The sequence below is a fragment of the Macrobrachium nipponense genome, chromosome 21 (genome assembly GCF_015104395.2).
Source record: "Macrobrachium nipponense isolate FS-2020 chromosome 21, ASM1510439v2, whole genome shotgun sequence".
In the NCBI taxonomy this organism is placed as follows: Eukaryota; Metazoa; Arthropoda; class Malacostraca; order Decapoda; family Palaemonidae; genus Macrobrachium; species Macrobrachium nipponense.
Genome location: NC_087212.1, coordinates 41,285,634 through 41,310,581, shown reverse-complemented (window position 1 = coordinate 41,310,581; position 24,948 = coordinate 41,285,634). Strand labels below are relative to the sequence as shown.

Here is a 24,948-nt window from a genome sequence, read left to right as displayed (position 1 = left end):
ACAGTGGACCCCCTGTATTCACATTCTCCATATTTGCGGAGTCACATTCGCGGATTTCTCTCAGGAACATTTCCCCGCATTATTCGTAGAATTTTTATATTTCCAGAATATGCTCCCCAAAAAAGGGTGGGGTCGTTCATGCACAGTATGTCTAATATGTTGGTACAGTAATACTTTGGGTTACGAACCGATTAGTATATGAATTTTTTAACTTACGAAGTGACGCCCTCATTCTGGAATACGAATTTCGCTTGGAATACGAATGCGCGAATTTCCATCATGGGAGGCCGCTTGATTTGTTTACATCGGATGAGCGTGGGATCTGCGAACGCATTTTTTTTCGGCCAAAACTTAACGCCTGCCTTTGTTTACATCGGATGAGCGTGGGATCTGCGAACGCATTTTTTCGGCCAAAACTTAACGAGGGTCACGTGACTTCCTCCTACGCATCCCTTGACCCTTTTTAAACCATAACTCTTTCAATATCTCGCTGGCGGTAAGATTGAACGCATCTGTCCGTGATACGCTCTCAAATTTGCTTAGTGATTTGCGCACGTGTTGTGTTTCCGTGATAGTGCTTATACATACTATTACCCAAATACTAAAGACAATGGCTCCCAAGATGACGAAGGCAAGCAGCAAGAAGGAAAGCATAAGAAAGAAGGAGATGATTACAGTCGAAATGAAGAAGGAAATTATCCAAATGCATGATAAAGGCGAGTGCGTGAAAGACATTGCAGCATTCTTCAAGCGGTCGCAATCAACGATCTGCACTATTTTGAAGAAAAAGGAAGAAATTAAAGCCAGTAAAGCATCAAAAGGTGTCACAGTATTGAACGAAACAACGGCCTTATATTCTCGACGATGTAGAAAATTTGCTCATAGAAAAATATTTTTTCAAAATTGTGAAAGACAACATAGTGTTGCGTAAGCGTAAAATTAGTGATCGTAGTGAACGGTGCTCTCTAGAGAAAGAACCAGAAAGTCTTCCAGAAGTGTTCACGGAGGGAGATTTCCCCCCAAGCCCTAACCCTCTCCTCCTCACCCTTCCCCTCCTCCCGTCTCCGTCAAGCCAGCAGCCACACTCGCCAAAGGTAAAGTTCAGGTTTTACTGTGCATGCATATTAAATCTAGTGTTTATATTTAATTTCATTCTTCAATTTTATAATTTTATGTAATTCCTACACGAATTTTCAACCTTAGTGAACAAAAATAAATGGAAAAATATGAATTGAAATGGTTATTCATGGTCGGGTGGAACGCATTATTTGCTTTTTATAACATTCTTATGGGAAAATCCATTTAGGTTACGAATTTTTTAGGTTACGAAGCAGGTTCTGGAACGGATTAAATTCGTAACCCAAGGTATTACTGTATATGTGGTAACTGGAAGGTGAAAATACAAAAGGAAGCTGTGTGAGATACATATAGAGTCAGAAAAGTAGGTAGTAGTGTGTACTGATGAGGTTATATTTCCAGTTAAGTGATGCACATTTCTACCCTTTCCTTTTGAAGGTTTGGCTGGCATGGTGTTGAACCATGTCGCCTAAGGAAGGGTGAGCTCAAAGACATCATGGAATCATATTTAAATGGGGACCAGGAAGTCAAGCGAGGTTTGGAAGAGCGGTATGGAAGGAAGTATATAAGTAACTTAAAGGATGAATATCTGTCCATGAGTTACTTGGAACAGAATTCCAAGAGCTGTCCCAAATGTGGAGCCAAGATTGAGGTAAGTGAATTTTTATTGAAGTGTTGGAATTTAGCTTTGGCAAAAGGCTGCAGTAGCTTGAAATGCATGGTAATGCCTGTTTACAGTGTTGTATTTATTTATTTTGGTTGCATGTACTTAATTTAGAACTAGCACCATATATAGATTAATTTCTTCTATTTTAGCCATTGTGTAATATATCTTATTTGGCTTATTGTATAGTGTTCTTTGTTTTTAAAGGGTCTTTCAAACCATAGGTATAGGGGCTGGTAAAAGTGACAGCTGGTTAAAGTTAGCTTAAGAGTTTACCGGGTAACTTTGCGAGGTTTTCCATGGACAACCATTAATTTGGTTATTTAGTTTAGTTTTCTTTGTGTATTTTTCTCTTGTGAGTAAGAACATAAACAACGAAATCAAGAAACAGCTGTTTTCCAGTGTAGTTACTGCAAGTATCGTACATCAATTAATTATTGCGTTATAGTTGTCTACTTGTTAAAGCTTCTTAGTTCTCAAAGTTCACTTCCATAGTGAAAATATATTAAATTTTTATGCATCCTTCATGCAGTTGAGAAGATCTCAACAAAGTACTGTACCTTACTAAATAAATTTAAGCTGCAGGTTATAGCTGTAGCTCAAGAAACTAATGATGTACAGAATGCAAAACATTTTGGAATAGGCAAAAGCAATGTCCAAAACTGGTGAATCCACATTTCTTTACTTCATTTAAAGTTTACTGGATTTATAAGTGAAGGTAAGCTACATTTGTTTTTAACGCAGCTTTGTTAGCCTAACCTCCAAAAATTTGTATCTGTATTATGTTTCAATTAACTGATGAGTTTGGAAATGTAAATAACACAAGGATGAAAATGGTATATTATTTCAGTGCTCATATTTTTTAATACTTACGACAATGCTTCAAGTAATGCAATAGGATATGGTAAGTAAAACCAGAAATTATTTAAGATTATAATTATTCGGGATTATCTTACCTACTGTTAAAGTTAGCTTATATCTCCATGCTGGTAGGCAAGTTGGCATTCAAACAAAAGATCAAATGGCTTCCTGGATGACTGTCTAGTACACTTATTCTCCACCAGGGTGTTTCGAATGTTTTAGCTTTTGTCAGAATTCTCTTTGCTGCCGTTGTGTATAGGCCCTTGCTGGTATTTCGTGGCTGTTTTCTGCTGTCACAGTACTGTACATTTATTTTTCCTTGGATGCCTCCACAGGAATTAAGGCTAAGATTGTCAAGTTCTGTAGAGTGTCCACTGTGTTAACAGTGGAAGAACCTACAGAAAGTGCTGGAGATACAGGTACAGGGGAGTCTGGGTAATGCAAAGTTGCAAATAGAGCTGGAGATACAAGTGCCTTGGAGTCTGGGTTAGGAGAAAGTACTGGGGTCACTGTGTCTGGAGTGGTAGATGGTGCTGGAGATTGCTGCATGAAATAACATTCAAGGCGAGGCTGGACAGTTCTCTTTTTTTTTCATTTCCAAAGTCTCCCTGTAAAAACTGAGCCAATCCATGACCTTTCTAAGAATCTTGGTGCACATTGAAAGTGAGCCAGTCCATGACCTTTTTAAGTATCTTGGTGTACCTTTCAATGTTTGGATCCTCACCCTTGAAACATGTCATCTCTACCTCTACCAGAGAAAAACCTTTGTACAAGCTCTTTACTTTTAATAAACTGGGCTCTGGGACTAGTGCGTCTTCCTCCTCAATCATCTGCTTCTCCAGCTGAATGAGGTCCTCTTCAGATAGCTCCTCTCCATGGTGTTCCAGCAGCTTTTTGTTTTTTGGTTTTAGAAAACCTAGAATGTCTTGTCAGAGATTAATCCTGGAAGAGGCAAAGTTAACCTTTAGTTTTGTGATTTTAGCAATCTAGAACATCTTTTTCTAAGAACACAACGTTCTCTTTGACATACTATTTGATTAGGCTAGTGCATGAGAACTAGCTCCATACCTTTTACCTTTATTGAAAGTAAACATTCATAATGTGAGAGCAGGTGCAACTTCATTTAGTTTTATGACAATTTTTCCTTGAGGATGTGATTAATGCGGCTCAGTAGAAGGGCAGTTTGGTTTTGCCCGCTCACTACCTTAAGTATGTAGAATCGTGTGAAAACATTTATGCCCCACCCCAAGTCCACTACTAGTAACAGGTAGTCTTTTCCTGAACCAAAGAAAGAGCTCTTTGGTTTTAATCCTGAGTTTTAATATTTTGGGGAACACGAAGGTAGACGTATACAAGCATACCTTTATGTAATAAAGGTATTTATTTTTATTTTCTGGCTGAAATTGAAGTGGTTTTCTCCGCAAGGCTGCTTTTCACTGCACACGGTATGAGAGCCTTGCTCCCTGAATGGGATTTCAACTTCTGGTGGCAGAGATCCAGACAGGATTCTAGATCAGGCAAGAATGTTTTGGGTTTCATGCAAACCTTTAGCTTGATTGTGGCTGAATGGATTTTTGTCTAGCTGCATTACCCACCATCCTCTACTGTATGTGGGAATCAGCTAAATTTTACAAGAGGTGAGATTCATCCTATATAATACAAACTGTTAAAATAGGCCCCACCCAGCTCTTCCACAACCTAATGAACTGTCAAGGAATATTCTGACGAGTTACATCATTCGAAACACCCCTGGTGGAGACCAAGTCTAATAGGCAGTCATCCAGGCAGCCATTTTATCTTTTGTTTGAATGCCAACTCACCTATTGGTGGAGATATAAGCTAACTTTAACAGCAGGTAAGTATCCAAATAATAAATTTTATTAAGTAAATTTCAAATACAACTGTATACAGTATTTGACTTGCAGATGCATACTGTTGGTGTAACAGCCTAACCTTTACCAAAAGCATATACATACGCTTATTTTGGTGGCCTACCCATCAAATCTTGCCACTTCAAGCTAAAGTGACTGTAAGTGACTAAGTTCAGTTGTTGGCGCACCAAACAAACCTTATGAGGGATGCTCTACTCTCCCCAAAATTTGGGTTTTAGAGTGTCTGAATATTTTTTGAAGCTCAAAACTTCAGACATAAATAACTTCCATGGGTAATGAGGATTTTTTAAATTTTTCGGGTGTATCATTTAAGGTCAGTTATAAATTTGACTTTGGCCATAGCTCTTGAACATTATAAGGTAGATTTAATACCTGGTGTTCCTGCTGCAAAAATGAAGCTTAAAGTGCAGAGTATGGTCAAGGGCAAAATTTGAGTTGAGAGGTCAAAGAAGAATATGTCACTTCCTGAGGCACTGTTTTGCATGGAAATGTCATTGTTTTATATCTCTCACGAGAGAGAGAGATAATGTTTACATGTATGTGTATGTGTTCTAAGTTGAAGTTGATAGCAAAAGCAGTCTTGTGAGTAGCATTATTTCCCATTTTCTGAAGGATAACATTGAAATTTGGTTCAGTGGTACTATAGTATAAATGCTGTATAAAGAGGTTCAGCATCTTCCTAAGTAACTGGTCTGCCTGGGGAAATTTTGATCCTTCACATGTATTCTCATATTTCTTGATACAAAAAGATAGAACATTTTTGTAAAAGAACACTTACTCAAATGAATTTAGTAATGGATACATCAGATACTATTTTAGTGTAAGTGGTAAAATCCCCACAAAAATATCCACGCCTTTTGGATTCAAGTTTTGTCCAACTTTTTTGTCATCACTGAGAATGAACACTATTATATTATTTGCTTGGTACTGGCAGCTGTGACTTTATGAACAATTTGTCCTTATATCCTTAGATGTTTGGATGAATAATTTTGGTCAAGTTTGTGCTCTCACTGCTTCGTTTCTCAAATATCAATCATGAATGCACCACACAAGTTAGTGTTTTAGTTTTAAGATAATTTCCTGAAGCCTGAGTTGAAAATGAAGGTTTGCAAAGAGCCCATTTATGTTTGCAGACTTAGTCTGTACAATTTCAAACTAGAAGTTCTCATGAATTTATAATATATATGAATTTTCAATGAGGGTTGATTAAGTTGCGAACAGTTGTAACAGAACAGTGAATAGAAAAGATTATAGTATTGGAGATCGGCTGTACATAAGTGACCCTTTTATTATATTTTCATCTCACAGAATGGTTTCGGTTGCAACAAAATGGTGTGTTGGCGTTGTGGTTGTACCTTCTGTTGGCGATGTATGTTGGATTATAATGTTAGAAGATCCTTATAGGCATTATCATTAAGGAGTTCGCATGCTTCAATATGTTGACGTGACCAAGAACACAGGAGCAGAAAAGGAAAATACTTTATGCCTTAACATTATACGTAACAGTATTCATCATCTGATTGAGGTTTGTTTTTACATTGAAGGAAGGGAATATCCACTCATGCAGTACAAGAGAAAATTTTCACTCCATCTGCATGCTTAATTTTGTGGGAGAAAAGCAACAAAAAAAATAGTAACTTGCTATTTGAGTTTCCAGATATTTAAGAAAAGACTTTGCAATAGCAAATAAGTTGAAAATAAGTGTGGATGAAAAGCAGCAAAGAAATTAATTGTTCTTAACATTGAAGGAGCATAAAATCATTCAATAATTATTAGGCTTTTCTTATGCTGAAGAGGAACATCTACAACACTACCAGGAATAGTATTCTGCAGTTTTAAATGAAAGTGTTGAGAGTTCATGTACTTATTCATGGGACTTGGACACTACTGATGATAGAGATCATTCCCCATTGAAACAAGTCATTTGGAAAATAGCCTAATTTGAAGTTATGGAATGATGTTCAGACAAAGAAGACTTTTATACAACTTTGGGCATATTGTCTTTTATGTATATAATGTAAATAATTCTGTATAATTTTGCTTGTATAAATTTGTAATTATGGATGGCATATTGCAAGTTGAACATATTTTCTCTTGAACTTAATTATGGAAGATAAGCTGGAATATAAGTATACTTTTTGACTATTTTAGTTAAAAAAAATTATGTACACTTCACAGGAGGAATGATTACCCTTATTTTCACCTTGGCATCGTATGTGTGAAGGGAAGTTCCTTGTACCTAATATTTACTATTATGTTGGTATGCAATCTCCAGTTTAAGTAGGAATAATAGTATTGAAATTTCAAGCTTATTTTCTCTCAATGCTGTTAGTAAAATATTTCAATTTACTTGCATATCTGAACTGACCCTGTGCATTTTTTATGAATTCTGTGAAGCGGGATTAGATACGCTCTGGAATAAGTGTTGATCTCAATACATTAGCTTCAGTATTTGTTGTCAGTTGATTCTTATATATTTTATTTTGTTTGTTTGTTCTACTGTAATTTGTGTAGAAATGTTGTCGGTGTATATGTTGTGTACTAATAGAACTTAGCTGAAGTACTGCCCTGATGTAGTGTTTAAAGGTAAATTTGGCTCCCCAGCTAAGTGATATAGCTTTTTACTGTAGTAATTGTCCCTTTTTATAATGATGAAAACTGAAATAATGTAATGGTAAATTAATTAAACTTGCTGTAAGTGGTTGGACTAAGGAATATTTTTGTATTTTGTCAGCATTTTTTTTTAGGAACATGAATTAAAAATTAAATTCATTAGATTGAAAGAAAGCTATTTAATGTTGGATATTGTGCCTTGGAGTGAACTGAGGGGCAAGAGAGAAATAGTATAGGTGACTTGACACATTCATTTTAATAAGAATCAAGTCAACACATTTATGGAAAAAGGGTATGTAATTGTGACTATTTATGGAGATTTGTTGTTCCACTCTTTGGTGGTCTACTTTAAACAGTTTATGCACATTTATTGCTGAAGGAGAGCTGAAAGTGATAGCAAAAGAAATGTAGAGGAAATGTCAGTGAGTTAGTATCAAGGGAATGACATGAAGAATAAATATTTAAGAGAGTGACACTAACATCACCACAAGAAGTAAACAGTCTTAATGGTTCTGAAGTACCAAAGGCCTTGGCTGCATCTGAACTACTTATGAAATGTATAAAGCCTGTCTGAAGCTTAAATATGAGTTGCCAGCTTTCTGCTATGCTCTTGAACTTAGTTAGAGAAAGAATTCATGGGAAAAACAAGATTATAAAAAACAAGAAAATGATGCAAAGGTAATTAGGAGGTATTGTACCTTACCCTTCTCTAACCTGACCTGATTTAACCTATGGCCCTGCATCATACCTGATCTGGGTTGTCATACCCATTGGATCTTGCTCTAACCTTGCATAGAAAAACTATGTAAGACAGGGATATATCCTAACCTAGTCTAACTTGGAGCAGTATGCCCTGTAGCTGGGGTGCATCCTCCTTTTAATTCTCTTCTTAACCTTTATCAACATTTATGCCAACAGTACTTGGTTCGGAAGTCACGTAAAGCCGTTGGTCCCGTTGTTGAATAACCACTTGTTCCATGCAACGTAAAAGTACCATACAAACAACAACAGTACTTGAAGACATACATCCTAATGTAACCTAGGGCATAGTATCTTACCAAGACAAGGGGCTCCTCTCCCTCTTTAACTCTTCATTGACCTTGCTTATAGTGTATTGCTACAACAGGATAATTTTGGTTAATCCTTTGAACAAAACTGACAAAGTTAAAAAAAAAAAAAAAGTGAAACCCAACAAAAGTCAAACCATGAAAAAAATAATTCCCTTGGGCTCATTTATGTAATATTAATAACACCCATTCTTGAAAGCATTCATGGTTGTGGTGAAATGTTTTCTGTTGGAATATAGTGGGTAAACATGGAAATTTGTATAGTTCATTGGTAGCCCACCATACAAATTTTTCTCTTCCAAGTAAAGATTAAATCTATGATCATTCATGCTAAATGGAAATTTTCATATCTAATCCAAGGCTGATGGAATTTTATGCTTTATTGTTGGTGAGTGAAAATTTAATGATACTATATGGGTTGCTTTGATTTTTCTGACAGTAATTTAGTTTAAAGATTATGAAGGAATTAGCTGCTCAGTATATGAAAGTACCATGTCTGATGTGGTTCATTGGAATAGTGTATACTGTAAGTAGATTTTTCAAACATCTAACTCACCTTGTAGTTATATATATGTATAGCTTACGTCCCCGACGTAAGCTATATATGTAACTACCAGGTGAGTATGTTCAAAAATTTATTTTATCATGAAAATAACATATTGGAGCTATGCTTGATAAAAATGATTTAGCCTTTGATAGCAATTGATAGAGTGCACTAACAAATGAAGTAATATAGGAAATTACATTTGTTTTATCACAAACCTATCACAGTACTTATGAGTAGCCATTTATGTTCATATAAAATTGGCTTGGAAACTTCAGTCCCTCTTAAAACTAAAGAAAATAACAGTCAACCTTCAGAATTGAGTACTATGTGTAGGGGGTTCTCAGAGTTATGAGCAGCTTTTTCTTGTTATTTGTTCATCTACACTAGGGGTTTTTCTTTACAATTTTATTTTTATCTCTGAAGGTTACCTTTTTCATTTCACCATTCATTACTTCTCATGGTAATGCTTGTTCTCTTGTAAAAGCCTGTTAATCATAAGATGCCTTATTATATGGCCAGGTTGAGTCCATTGCACACAAGCCTGAAATTCTCAGTAGGTTTGATGTACCTGAAATTCTCAGATTTGATGTGCTATTCCAAAGATAAACTTCTAGAGGAATTCCATGATCAAAAGGTGAAAGGATGAAAAACGATGACTGATGCCTCATATAACTTTGAGGCTTTCAGAATTCTAAATGCAGCTTGGCGTACGAGTAGGTACAATATCGCTCAAGGTATCCTAAGACCCTGAAGGTGTTTTTATTGTTGAAACTTTGGGTTTAGAATAACTTCTTATAGGTGTGAAGAACCAGGAAATTTAGCTATAAGAACAAAATAGAAAGTACGTAATACATGAGATTCTACAGACAAAAGCTTGTCATACATAACATGATGGGGAAAAATAGAAATGAGTAAATTGAGGTATGGGTTTATTTTTAAGTTGACTTTTGCAAAGAAACAAAAAAGAAAAGATGGAGACTATAAGTTGATAACTATTCTTTAATTCTAACTATGACACACAGTTCTGTCAGGACAGCATGAATTTGAATTTATTAACAAGAAATTTATCTTCATTATCATCTTTGTCATCACTTCCAATGCTGCATGATGCAAAGGGCTTCAGTGAACTTTGACACTTGCTGGAACGTGGATAGACCAAACAGAAGCAAAGGTAATCTTTACCCCATAATCATTACTGTACCAGGGACAAAAATGAAACCTCATTATTGAGGCAACATTAAACCTCAATAAGAGCAGGTAAGATTTTAAGTTGTGGCAACATACCATTAAATTTGCAAAACAAAAAGAAAAACACCAAGATATAGAATGAACAAAATTACAAGTAAGTGAATGAAAAAACTTACTGAAAAGTAATCCTGATGAGTGAGACACCCTGGAAACCTACATGTTCCCATCTTTGGCTTAATTCATCAGGTTCTGGTGAAATTTGACCACAGTTGGAGTGATTGCTAGACTTATTGGCACTGGTTAGACTCCCCATGGTTGTTGCTGCCCTCATCTTAGAAGTTGCTGAAGAAGTAGCACCACCTAAATAGATTCGATGACAGGTTGGACACCCTCCAGCTTTTTTAAGGTACCCCCAGAGAGGGGTTTTCCAAAATTACAGCTACCTATGTTACCACTCCATGTAGAAGATAAGTGATTAACCTTTACCAGGGTAAATGGGCAAGTTTTGCCACGATGTAGGGAAGGGAATACTTATTTGTTAGCCATTAAATGATGAAGATCAGCTCTCTCTCTCTTGAGTGCTACTCGAGTAAAGCCCTGTTCACATGAGCTTTGACTTTGCTTGGGAGACTTAGTACTTTGGCAGACAAAATCTGTAAACAGATAAGAGTTGTCCACTTGGCTGTGTCTGGCTAGCCAGTCTGGGTGGAGGTGAAGTATGGCAATTGTAGTATGACTCAGAGCCAAAAGAAAAGAAAGCAACTGGCACTGTGCCTTATTGATAGGCTTATGCGTGAAAAAAAGAAGAGCATTAGGTTAAAGGAGAGTGGTGTAAAAGCTGATTTGTGAAAAGGAAACCTCTAGAAAGTCATTTGACCATGGTAAGAACTGTAGAAGGGAGAAGAAATGTTTCCCAAGTTATGAAAGAATGGATCCAAGACTTTCTATTCTTACTTGACAAATTTATCCCCTATCATTTCAGTGTGGAAAATGAATAAATGAAGTAATATATCAGAAAATTAATGGGGGGGAAAATGTATGTGAAAAGATTAAAAAATGAATACAAGCAGTCCTTGCTTATCGGTGGCGTCGGGTAACAGCATTATGGCACTTGGCTAACAATGTCGTTAATCAGATTTTCAGTGACGGTAAGCAATTTTTGGTGTTGGTAAGGGGTTTATCGGCGTCAATATGCAGTTACAAGCGCTGAAATGCAGTTTATGGTCACTTGCATTGTTATAAACTCTTTTTATTACCATAGTTATCAGCAATTTTCAGTTACAGTCGACCCCCGCTATTTGCAGACCCCTGATTCGCGGATTCACATATTATGGATTTCTCCATAGACCTTATACACCCATTATTTGCAGGAAATTTGTGTATGCGCAGTGTTTTGTTATGAGAAATATTCACAAATTACTAAATTTTCATATCAGTTTCATGATTAAATGCTCTTCTTGTGATAAAACTATTAAAAAAAGCAGGTACTTATAATGAATTTTAGTGAGTCTTTCTTGAGTTTGAACTAACAAAATAGACAGTTTTAAGCATTTTAATAGGGGTTCTAAATATCCATGGTTTCTAGCTATTCGTTGGGATGTCTGGTACACATCCCCCAGGAATGTGGAGGTCCACTGTACATGTAAGTGCGTCCTCCACTTTTGACGCCACCAACTTACGGCACTTTTTTCAGCCAGCCCCGTTAACAGTATCTTTTAGGAGTGCCCGTAACTTGTTGCATCAAGTTACAGCGCTGTAAGTGCCATTGACTGCGCCAACAGCAAGAATAGGCATAAAGTTAATGGTGCTTACGGCGCTGTAACTAGATGCAATGTCAAGTTACATTGGTGCAAGCACAGCTAAAGCACAATAATGGGTAAAAACCGACTTACAGCAGAAATCAACTGATGGCACAGCACTGGAACGAATCCCCTGCTATAAATCAGGGATGCACTGTTATAGGTAATACAGTGGTACCTCGACATACGAAAGGCTCGACTTACGAAAAACTCGAGATGCAAAAGCAAATACGAAAAATTTTACAGCTCTACATACGAAAAGATTTCAAGATACGAAAGGTTGTTGCTGTAAAGTCCCGAGATTCGCCCGGACACTGAGAACAATTTTAAAACTCCTGCGCCGCCAACTGAGTAAACTCGCCACCATCCTCCCGCTTTCGCATTGGTTCCTGATGCTAGTCACCCCATAAGGTCCTGCTCTCCTATTGGTCAGCATCTACCCCTTGTGCTTTAAGTATTCTATTGGTGAAAGGATGCTGTAAATTGAAAAACTTATTCATGCAATACATTTAATAAAAAAAAAACATTAGGTAAAGATAGAATAAAGAATAGAAATGAAGGGTTATTATACTGTTGGTAGTTTCAGTATTGAAGAGAAAGATAATGAAAATTTATGGCTTACTGTGTAAAGTGATTGCTTGGCGATCGCTTCGATACTCCGTAATTGCTGGGATGTAAACAGAAAGAAGTTTTCTTTTTTCCTTTTTTTTGGAATTTTTTGTTTTTTTTTTTTTATTATTATTTATAGTTAATGGTTACTTAATAATTATTTGAAATGAGTACATGCAATACATTTAATAAAAAAAATTGTGAATTAGATATCATAAAATAAATATAAAAAAAATCCAGACTGCCAACAAATACGTATTTTTTAGACATAATTCTTCTTCTGTTTTGAACAAAAATTACGTTTTTAACATTACGTTACGTATACGTATGTTTCATTATAGCTGTCAGTAACTCGGTATCTCCATTAGGTAAAGATAGAATAAAGAATAGAAATGAATGGTTATTATACAGTTTGGTAGTTTCATTAGTTGAAGAGAGATACTAATGAAAATTTATGGCTTACTGTGTGCTAGGAAAAATGATTGGCGTTCGTTCGGTACTCATAAGACGGGTAAGAGCTGAATGTAAATAATCGATTGGAAGGGTTTTTTTTGTTTGTTTGTGTATTATAGTTAATGATTAATTAGTAATTATTTGAAATGAGTACATACTGATTATTTATACATTTTATTGGCATATTCTGAGCTTTTAGCTCTTAGGTTTAGATGTCAGAATCATAGACTAGGCTACAGTAGCAACTGCTAACATAGGCTAGGCTTATTGCTAAGGGACGTATGCTAAAGTCCTAATATATGCAGTAAAAATGGGGTTGAACATTACATGCAGTTGAATATTACTCGAGTATGTACAGTATTTTGCCTTTTTGGAGTCATATTTCTTCCGTCGGATTGGCGTTGTAACCCTAGAACATGTGTTTTAGGCCTGGAAATATAATTTACGGGGGTGTTTTTGGAGGGCTTGGAAAGGATTAGCCATTTTACATGTAAAATGTGGTCCAAGATACGAAAACCTCATGATACGAAGGGCACCTCGGAACGGATTGATTTCGTATCTCAAGGTACTACTGTATTCAAAATAAAAAAAATTATAAGTATGTGTATCATACTACCTTCCCTGTAAGGCAGTCCTCGCTTATTGGCAGGATTGTTTAATGGCATTTTGGTTTTATGACGCTTGGCTAACTGTGTTGTTAATCAGATTTTCAGCAACAGTAAGTGATTTTTGGCATCGGTAAGCAGTTTATTGGTGTCAGTAAGGCAGTTTATCGGTCAGTAAGCAGTTTATTGACATTGGAAAGCAGTTAATGGTGCTGTTAAGTGGTTTATTGGCGCTTATGATGTCATAAACTCCATTTGTTACCATAATTTTGATATTTCGGTTATTAATGATTTTTGGTTATCTGCACTTGGCCGGGGATGGAACCCCAGCCGGTAATTGAGGACTGCATGTACATGGCAATTCGGACGTCTGCTTTATGGGCTAAACTGACAAGGGATGTTTTAAGTACTGAAACACATTTTTCATAAAAACCGTTTGGTCATAAGGGACTTTGTCTTCGTGTTCCTTCATTTGGCCCCCAGTAGGTCACAATGGAATGAGTGCAGTGCCACAGTATCTTTAGGAGCTGGGCTGGATGAAGCAGGCATATTCTAGTTAAATATTGCTTTTGAATGGAGTTAGTTCTGCATGAAATAAAGCATGGTATGATTGTTTGAAAAATGTGCTGTGTTTGTTATAAAAACATGATTTTATATCACATCAGCATTGCCATTTTTTCTGGTATGCTTGCATTAAGTAAGCAGTCATATTTTAACTTTGATATTTATTTACTTAGTGTCAAATTATAATAATGAAAATTTTTTATAGTATATAATTATGAGTCTATAGGAGTGTCTAGTTTTGCATAGATGATGTGTATTAATTACTTTGAGCTGTCTTAGGAGAAAAATATGTGCAATACCATAAAATTTATTGAACTATTTCACCTCTTAATGCCATTCCCTGTGATACTAGCTTGGTTGTTTGATGGACGAGTCATAATTATTGAGACTTTCTGCCAGTTTGTTTCTTTTTCATAGAGATTTAATTAAAATTGTCTAAAAAATGTAGTAGTAGTATTTGCTCAGTTATCTGTAATAATACATCCAGAGCCCTTATGGATATTGGATATTTCTGGTTATGTGAAAAAAAAACACTATGAATGTAAAAAGTACTGTACAGTGGGCCCCTGTATTTGCGTTCTGATTGCAGACTCACACATTTGCGGATTTCTGTCTGGAACATATACCCCATTAGTATTTGCGGGAAATTCGCCTATTCGCGGTATTTTTCAATAAGAAATATCCACAAATTCCTGGTTTTTTATCAATATTATCATAAAATGCACTTTTTGTGATAAAACTATTAAAAAACCAAGTAAAAAAATGTTTAATGGATTTTACTTGAGTTTTAACTAATGAAATAGACTATTTTTAACTATTTTTATTGGGGTTCGAACTATTGGCATGTTCTATCTATGCACAGTGGGGTCTGGTATACATCCCCCGTGAATACGGGACTACTGTATATATTATTATAGACAACAGAGAATACACGCACATTATTGTACACATAAATAACCCTTAAATGCCGAGCCGGTATTTCCGAAAGTGTCTCCCGTATGCCGGGGGCGTTTACGAGTGAGCACCGAAGCGGGAAAAAAAGTTTTTAAAAAAAATCACAGCACGCTTAATTTTCAAGATTAAGAGTTCATTTTTGGCTCCTTTTTTTGCCATTGCCTGAAGTTTATTATGCAACCATTAGAAATGAAAAAAAAATATCATCATATATAAATATTGGAATACTATATGACCGCAAAAAAAATTTCATATATAATTGTATACAAATCGTGCTGTGAGCAAAACGGTTAAAGCTAATGAGTTAATTATTTTTTTGTTGTATTGTACACTAAATTGCGATGATCTTGGTTTATAACAAAGCAACACAGAGAAAATATTATCACAATATGATGCATGAATTCGTAACGTGCGGATAAAAAAAAAAGTAAAAAAAAAAAGTTGTTTTAAAAAATTCACCATAAATCGAAATATTGTGCTAGAGATTTCCCGTTTGTTGCAAAATGAAGGTAATTGATTGAATATTACTAGAATGTAAGTGTTGTAGCTTACTATTGCATTTTTTTTACCATTTCGGTCGAGTTAAAACTGACCGAAGGTAGAATTTTTTCTATTTATCGTTATTTATATGAAAATATTTCAAAACTGATAAAAGCTACAACCATGGGATGTTTTTTGTTGTATTGTACATGAAATTGTACACATTTTCATATATAAAACTTTATGTAACGGCTAATGTAAAAGGGTGCAAACATTACGGCAATTGGACGAAAAAATTTATGATTTTTTTGGAAGAGTTACCGTGTGGACGTAAGGAAAAAGTTTATTTCATAAATTCACCATAAATTGAAGTATTGTGCTAGAGAGTTCCAATTTGTTGAAAAATAAGGGTAAATAATTGAATATTACTAGAATGTAATAGTTTTAGCTTACAATTGCGTTGTAATTTTGGCACTTATCGTTATTTATATGAAAATATTTCAAAACTGATAAAAGCTACAACCACGGGTTGTTTTTCGTTGTATTCTACATGAAATTGCGCACATTTTCATATATAAAACTTTATGTAACAGCTAATATAAAACTGTGCAAACATTACAACAATTGGACAAAAAAATGTCTAATTTTTTCAGAAGAGTTACTGCGCGGACTTAAGGAAAAAGTTTTTTTCATAAATTCACCATAAATCGAAATATTGTGCTAGAGACTTCCAATTTGTTGCAAAATAAGGGTAAATAATTGAATATTACCAGAATGTAATAGTTTTAGCTTACAATTGCATTTTTTAACCATTTCGGTCGAGTCAAAGTTGACCAAAGGTTGAAACTTTGGCACTTACCGTTATTTATATGAAAATATTTCAAAACTAATAAAGCTACAATTTAGGTTGGTTTTTTGTTGTATTCTACATGAATTTGTGCACATTTTCATATATAAAACTTTATGTAACGGCTAATATAAAACGATGCAAACATTTCGACGTTCGTATGAAAAAATTCTGATTTTTTCGGAAGAGTTACTGCGCGGACGTAAGGAAAAATTTTTTCCATAAATTCTCCATAAATCTAAATATTGTGCTAGAGACTTCCAATTTGTTGCAAAATGAAGGTAAATGATTGAATATTACTAGAATGTAATAGTTTTAGCTTACAATTGCAGTTTTTGACCATTTCGGTCGAGTCAAAGTTGACCGAAGGTTGAAATTTTGGCACTTATCGTTATTTATATGAAAATATTCAAAATGATAAAAGCTACAATCATGGGTTGTTTTTTGTTGTATTCTAAATGAAATTGCGCACATTTCTATATATGTATAAAACTTTATGTAACGGCTAATATAAAACGGTGCAAACATAACGACAATCGGATAAAAAAATTTTTGATTTTTTCGGAAGAGTTACCGCACGGACTTAAGGAAAATGTTTTTTTCATAAATTCACCATAAATCGAAATATTGTGCTAGAGACTTCCAATTTGTTGTAAAATGAAGGTAAATGATTGAATATTACTAGAATATAAGAGTTTTAGCTTACAATTGCATTTTTCGACCATTTCGGTCGAGTCAAAGTTGACCGAAGGTTGAAATTTTGGCACTTAACATTATTTATATGGAAATATTTTAAAACTGATGAATGCTACAACCATGGGTTGTCTTTTGTTGTATCCTACATGAAATTGCGCACATTTTCATATATAAAACTTTATGTAACGGCTAATATAAAATGGTGCAAAAATTATGTCAAAGTAACTAAATAATTTCTGAGATGTGTCGCTGATGCTTTTTAGTGCGAGAAGAAAGAAATTTGCACTTGCACACCTGTGTAATGATTGTTAACAAAACAACAGCTTGATCCATGAACTCCCAGCATCCCTCAAGGTGCATGATTCAAAAGTTTTTGCCAAGTAGGCCTGTAACTATTTTTCTACGAATTTTTAAAAAACTTTTGTGTCGACGTTTCGTATGTCAATTCGGCACTCAACAGACAATTCTCGTCGATGTTTAATACGTCCAATAGGCGTTTAAGGGATAACTGCAGTGTACTATATATAAAATGTATGAATAACTTGAATACGAGCAATGCCGAAAGTGTTTACATGTGCTGGACTTGAACAGTTTTTTTTTTTTCTTTTAAAAACCAAGAAGAGAAAGGGAAAGCAAGCAAGCACAGCAATGTGTTGCATATGTTCTACATATACACACACACACTTGTATGTATGCACATGCTGATTTTGTATGAACAAGTAGCTAACATTGCATATGTACTGCATTTTGGTACTGCCACATTAAAAAAAAAAAAACTTCATTCAAGTCTATGTGCATGCAGGACTTTTAAGGATGTATTACAGTAATATTGTTATTTACCATGTATGGCATACGAGGGGAGAGACATTTTATCATGTTTTGGATTTATATGGACATGCAATACTTGTAGCCTCAAACTCATTCTAGTTTTAACTGAAAACTTTACTAAATCCTGTGGGGAAGACTGCATTTTGTAGTTGAAGTATTGAATAGAAGATAATTGTTTTATGTAGTTAAGGTGGACAAATAAGTGGAAGAGACCAATGGTTATTAGTAAATAAAATTGGACAACAGAAAAAAATGTTTTTTTGTAAGTAATACCAAGTATGTAATTACATTGCTATTATTTCCACTCGTGGCAGGCAAAAATTTAAAAGCCACACCAGCGCTTGTGTTGTTTTTGTGTAGGTGACAGCCCCACCCACTAACAGGGAATGATTGGGAACAACACAGCAAAGAGCTCAATTCATTTTAGCTGGCTCTCGAGTAATATCGATGGTATGTAGCAGCTCTGTTTTGAATTCTCTCTTCGGTCTTTAGGTTTTATCTCAGGATCTGGTGAAGTACTCATACATCTGAATAGCTTCTTTTACTAGCGCTAGCTTAGGTTTTTATATCCAGCTATGTTCGACTTAACTGTGACTGCAGTATGTCTGATTCCAGCTCCTCTAGTATTAGTTACTGTCATAAGGAATGTAGCATTGGATTGACTAAGTCTACATACGACTCCCCCATGATCTGTGCTATCTGTAGGGGGACATTCATGTTTGAAAGAGAAAGATGAATGTAAAGACTGGAGGGAAAAACAATGGATGATTTTGCAGTCCCATCTTGACAAATTCGATTGGGATTGGAAGCAAAAAGGAAGCAAAAAAGCAGCAGGTAGAGTAGCAATTAGAGCATGTAACCTTGATTTTACTCCTAACTCGAGTGCTGAAATTGTTCCATTCATATCTCCTTCTCCCCCTTTTCAGCATTGTCTCCTATCTCCAGTCCTCCTACCTTTGTACCACCTACTACTGTAGCTGGCTCCTATGTTTCTGACCCCAATGCCATTGCCAGTCGTGAAGGTAAAATTGATTGTAAGTTCAAGTTGATGGTAAGTTCTATGGTGGAACTAGGAGCGTCCGTCAAAGTCTTTATGGGGAAGGTTTTCAGTGAGAAATTAAAAAGTGAAAGTGTAGCGCTAGTGGAGGAGATGGCTGCCTGTCCCACTGGCTCTCCTAGACAAAGGTCACAGTCACTGTCACACTCTGAACTTGGGAGAAGACATACCAGAGATCCAAGGGAGGCCGGTGGGGTTTGCCCATGGGTAATTGTCCCATCATTTGGGCTTGTAACTCGTGCTACGACTACAGATACAGACAGCCATTGGAAAGGCACCTTTGTTAATGTGAGCGAGTTGTTTTCTGACGGACAGTTCAAGCCCCTCCAAGAGGCTCTGATGGCGTTTTCCAGGGGAGTCTCACCCTTTGAAGAGATGTTTGGACGATGAATCCCGATCATTGCCTATTTCCTTTAATTGGCCTAAGGAGCTGCCTCTCAGCCCTCATCCCTGCTGCAGTGCCTGGCCTTAGCCCACTGTAGCGTTCTGCGGAATATTCAGATTCGGACTCTTGACAGTATTTGGCCCCCCATCACCAGAGCTCTTAAGAAACTCTCCTCTTCTAGGTGCTCTGTTTTAGTTAAACCTCTTCAAGACCCTCTGTTGTCTCCAATTTCTTCCGATGAAGAAGAAGTGGATCAGGAACATGCTCTGTAGGCTTATGCAACTCTGTTAAGGCTTTTCTTGGCTACCTATCCAACATTCTTTGTACCAGCTGCTCCAGTCTCTCTTGCCTCTACCTTCCTCATGAGGAATCAGCCCAACGTTAACTCTCGTCCGCCTAAGGTTTTGTCCTTTTCTAAGAAGAGCGATATCTTGCTTATGCTACGGGAGAACTTCCTTCCCTAGGTGTTGCCACTGACTAGTTAGGAGTGTGTATTGTCTTGTGCAGACAAGGCAATTAGAGGTGGATCTCTTGAATTTGCTGCACTTTTCTCGATGGGAGTATTGAAGAAGAGGGAGCTTGGGTGCTCGTTTACGACAAAGGGAGTAACTGCAGTGTAGAAATCAGCCTTACTCTGTCTCCCCTGGACCATTCTTACCTATTTCTTGAGGCCACGGTCAAGGAAATAATCTCAGACCTTCAAAAGAAGTCCACCAAGGACCTTCTTGCTCAGTCTTCAAAGCGCCTCAAAGAGCCTGCTTTGTTTGGCGCTAAGGCTGCCTCGCCTCTTCAGCCGTAGCCCTTTCATGGGGGTGAACAGAAGTCCCATACCATGGTGCAGTTCTCAGCCAGAGCAATTAAGAAGTTCTCTTCCAGACCCTCAGCTAAGAAATGATTTGCATGTCCTTCATGCACCGGTAGGAGCCAGGCTTCACCTGTTTTGAGAAAGGTGGAGCGCCAGAGGAGCAGGGCCATGGATAGCGCAAGTCTTGAAAGGAGGGTACTCCATCCCCTTCAAGGAGCTCCCTCCCTTAGTTACCTTTCTGATTGCGTTGACTGCATATTCGAAAGGCTCCACAAGGTATTTGGCCCTTTCAGAAAAAGTTTCTTCCCATCTCAGGAAGGAAGCCATAGAGGAGGGGTTTTACAACCGCCTCTTTTTAATTCCCAAGTCATTAGGGGATTGGAGGCATGTCCTAGACATCATTGCCCTTAACTTCTTTGTCCAGAAGACGAAGTTCAATCCATTCACCAGGACGACTGGATGATAACACTACATGCTGGACGCATACTTCCATGTCCCAGTACATCTGGACTCTAGGAAGTTCCTAAGATTTGTCTTCAAGGACAGGATTTTCCAGAATCAGTTGGTGTTATCCATTCACCAGGGTACTGGATAATGACATACAATATGTAGGATGCATACTTCTATGTCCCACTACATCTGGACTCCTGGAAGTTCCTAAGATTATTCTTTGATTGACTCCTCTGTTCGTCAACGAGGGAGAAGTGCATGAAGGACCTACAGAAGACCCATCTCCTCACCCAAGCGGTAGGAATCCTTATCAACTACCACATGTCCCAAATTTCTCAAACTGGTGATTCTCTATTTGGGAATGAAGCTAAACTCTCAGAGTTTTCAGGTTTTTCAATCTCCCAAGAGGATAGAATCTTGCCTGCAGACAGGCTGCAAGTTCCTGGCTCTCTCATCCTGCTCGGCCAATCGATGGATGAGCCTGTTAGAGACACTGGCCTCCATTGGGCAGTTGTTCATACGTGAACAAATCCTCGGTCTTAACAATAGGATAATTTCTAGCGCCTAGCTGGATCCGGTTAAAAAGCAGATGAAAGCAAAGAATCTTGTGATATCTGGCAACACATGCGTAGATCGGATGAAGAGTGGTTAAGGACCACTCATCTACGCCAGTCTTTTCTTTAACCGCCTGGGCGAGAGTTGTGTTTACCTCTCTTGGCCTTTTCCCGGTTCATTGCCCGTTTCGTTTCTCTTAGTGTGTGTGCGTGTGTTTTTACCTGGTATTATGGCTGCTTCTGCTCCTTGGCGTCATTGTATGTGCCCCGGAGTTCCTGGGTTTCCGTGTTCTCGTTTTTTGGCTTCGGCAGAGACAGACCCTCACATCACATGCAGTAAGTGTCGCGAATTTTTGTACTATAACGAATCCTTGTACGGAATGCCGGGCATGGCCTAAGGAGCAGTGGAGGAAGTTTTATGGTAAGAGGGAACATTGGAGAGTCTCCACTCGTCCTACATGGGAGGGCTTTGCTCCTATTCCTGATGTTTCGTCTTCTGCAGTAGTCAACCCCCATAGTAGCGTTGTCCCTGCATCTCCTTCCTTTTCTTCCATTGATTCATCAATGGAAGTATCGGGAGGTCGCCAGGGTAATTTTTGTAATGTAGCCCCCTCTTCCTTGGTAGCTTTTTCGGTTCCTGAGAAGGGTGAGGCTTTTTCATCATTCTCTTCTCTTCCAGTGTTGGAGGCATCCAAAATGGCGGCGATTTGGAAGACGCTTGGGCTAGGGGGTACCCCGTCCTTGGAGGGGTTGCTAGCTCATTTTGTGGAGGCTCGCACCCCCCCTTCCCGGTCTGGCCAGGCCATCCCCCTTCCTCCCGGCCTCGTCTTCGCGGGTAGCAGCAGTTGGCCATCTTGTATTGCTCCGCCAGTGTCTGCCGCTGCTTTGAGTCAGTGACGCTGCGGCGTCAGCCTCGTTGATGACGTCACGGGGACCCATCTTTGTGTATTCCTCCGCCAGTGGCGTCTCTTTCCCCTCGTACTGAGGGAAAGCCGTGACATCACCACCGCTCGTGACGTCACTCTCATCGATGACGTATCTCTCAGTTGTCTCCTCCGATCCGCCTCGCTTAGCCGCGACGCCATCACTTCCCCCCAGTTCGCAACATCTCCCTTCCTTGTTTTTGGAGACTTCTCTGGCACATCAGTCTGAGGTCATATGCCAGGCAGTGCTTCAGAGGCTGCTTTATCGGTTGGGAGGACTGGTAGGAAACGCATTGCTTCGTCCCCGCCTTCCGAGAAGAGTGCGCATAAGAAACTAGTGCTTGTCTTACTCTCCCTCTTCCCCCTCTACGCCTCGTTGGCATATCAAGCGTTGGAAGGCTAAGGACTTTGCCCTTCCTTCACCGTCGAGGGAGAAACAATGCGGACGTGTTCCTGAGAGTGCTGCGGTTTCGGGCAGTGTTAGTGGTGTGTGTTCTGCAGGGGTTGCTTCGCCCTCGGCCTTGCATCTCGAACATGCAACCTCCCCACCCCCCCTCCGTCCTTGCACATCGCGAGCATGTTGCAACCTCCCCTGGCCATGCACGTGATGTTAGTGCTCCTTCTTCTCCAAGGGCTATTCGTCGCCGTAAAGATCTGAAGGCGCCTGTCAAGAGGTCGAAGGTAGTGAGCACGGAGTTGGTGCAGCTGGAGTGTTTGCCTGCCTCTCTCACTGGTGCTTCCAAGAATTCGACTATGAGGGATTCTCCGTCAATGTCGAGTGTTCGAGTTTCCCCCCCATCTCACGTACGTTTGGCCGCCACGCCCGTGACCATTCATGGATGTCTGGAGTCACCTGTTGAGGTAAGTGATGTGCCTAGTGTTACAGTGGGTCCGTCTCGGAGGCCGACGCTTGGACCCAGCCCTCACGTTAGTAGGGGTTTTGGACTGTTTGGCTGCTAACCAACCCTTCACTGTTAATTTTGGTGAAGAAGGCGCATTAGAAGAGCCTACACATCCTTCTCGTCGTCAGTCTCCAGTGCCAGAGCAGGAGGAGGGAGACACGCAGGAGTTTCTGTCTTCCTTTTCGGAAGTTGTTGATCTCATTCGTGGGTTCAGGAACTTGGAAAGTAGGACTCAGGCTCGGTCGTCTTACACTCCTTCTTGCTTGGAAGCCTTGGTGGGAGCTGCTCAGGACCCCAAATCATCTCTTCAGCTGCCTTTGTCGGGGCACGTTCAGTCGGTCTTGCAAAAGGTTAACGCCTGTTTCTGACCGGGACGGTTCACTTTGCTCTAGGGGCTCTACCAAACTACTACCCCCGCCTCTCACAAGACATAGGAAGTACTATGCTATGAGCTCTGCATTTTTGTTGTCATGCCATTCTGAAGCGGGGTTTGAATTTGGAACAGGTGAGGTCAGTGGCTCCGTCCTTGTCTCCGCAAGATGCCTTAGCTTTGGAATCTACGGCGGCCTCCATGTTGCAGACGGTTTCTTGGCTGTACCTCTGGTCTGTGGTGATTGCCAAGATAGCTTCTGACAGGTCCCCTGAAGGGTTGGTGAGTGCCGCCTCGCTTGCTAGTCTATTGCAGTCCGGGGGCAAGGCGTTTTCATATTTGGTTCACCTCAGTGCCAATTTATGGGCTAATCTTCTGATTAGGAGGGATGCGGCTTTGTCTAGGATGGAGAAATCACTCGACACAGAGTCCTTGAGGAACGTGATCTGTTGGAGTCACAATTTTTGTTTCCACGGACAGAACTCGAAAATGCGATAGACCGACGCTGGGCTGACACCAAGGACCGACTGGTGCACCAAACCGTGTCTAAGTCAGAGTCTTGTCCTCGGATACATCTAGCTCCTCCTCCTCCACCGGTCCAGCAGCAGTCGAGGAGATTGTCGCCTGGTAGGCCATCGAGGACCTCGAGTTCTTCAGGGCCTTCCCGTTCGACACAGCCTAAGTCTCGAGATCAATGCCCCTTTCGCTCTCATTCCTTTAAACCAAGAACCAGTGGCAGAGGTCAAGGGGGCCGTTGGTTGGTTAGGCGCCTCTCCCTCTCCTGCGCCACGGGGGGGTGGGGCGGTTTGCCTGGCTGGGCATTGGGCCAAGTGGCAGAGTTACGGGGCAGAGAAGTGGTTGGTAGAGTCCTTCGGGTGGGATACCTGTTGCCATTCGACTTCTCTCCTCCTCTGCCGGACAAGCCGCAGCTCAGGAAGACGTATCCTCCAGATTCTCTGAAGTTCTTGGCTCTTCGGTAGGAAGTGTAGAAAATGCTGGAGAAGGATGCGATAGAGGAAGTAGTGTGTCCGTCCCCGGGGTTTTACAGTCACATCATCTTGGTGCCCAAGGTGTCAGGAGGATGGAGGCCTGTGATTGACTTATTCATCTTGAATCGCTTCATCAGGAAGACACCGTTCAAGATGGAGACCCCACGCTCGGTGTTGGCAGCCGTGAGGGAAGGCGACTTCATGCTGTCGATAGACTTAAGGGACACATACTTCCAAATCCCTGTTCGTCCCACGTCCAGGAAGTTCCTTCGCTTCTCTCTGGCGGACAAGATCTTCGAGTTCAAAGTCTTGTGCTTCGGGCTGATGACAGCCCCTCAAGTGTTCACAAGGGTCTTCTCTCTCGTGTCAAGTTGGACCCATGCTCAGGGGATCCGTTTGCTGAGGTAGCTCGACGATTGGTTAGTCTTGGCAGTTTCCAGGGAGAAGCTGCTGCAAGATGGGGATCGTCTACTTCGGTTCTGTCTGGGCCTGGTCATATTAGTCAACCAGGAAAAGTCGAACCTCATACCCACTTAAAGAATTCTCTACCTGGGCATGGTCATCGATATGACAGTGGCAAGAGTTTTCCCGTCGGATCAGAGATGGAGAAGTTGCGGGCTGTAGTGTGCAACTTGTTGTCAAAGTCACGTCAGTCAGCTCATCAGTGGCAGGTTCTTCTCGGAGTGTTATCTTCCCTGGAGAAGTTGGTCCCTCATGGGTGTCTTCATTTTCGGTCTCTGCAATGGAGACTGGGAGAATTCTGGTCTCT

General features: G+C 39.2%; 1 protein-coding gene across 7 annotated transcripts in view; it reads left to right on the top strand.

Moving 5' to 3' along the window:
- Positions 1-24,948, top strand: part of LOC135197955 (E3 ubiquitin-protein ligase RNF14-like) — a 109,311-nt gene that overhangs the window by 56,666 nt on the left and 27,697 nt on the right. For all 7 annotated transcript variants that reach the window (XM_064225252.1, XM_064225249.1, XM_064225254.1 and 4 more), the window contains one exon: positions 1,516-1,729. In XM_064225252.1, the coding sequence (XP_064081322.1) occupies positions 1,516-1,729 (214 nt within the window). The remainder of the gene's footprint in view (positions 1-1,515; positions 1,730-24,948) is intronic.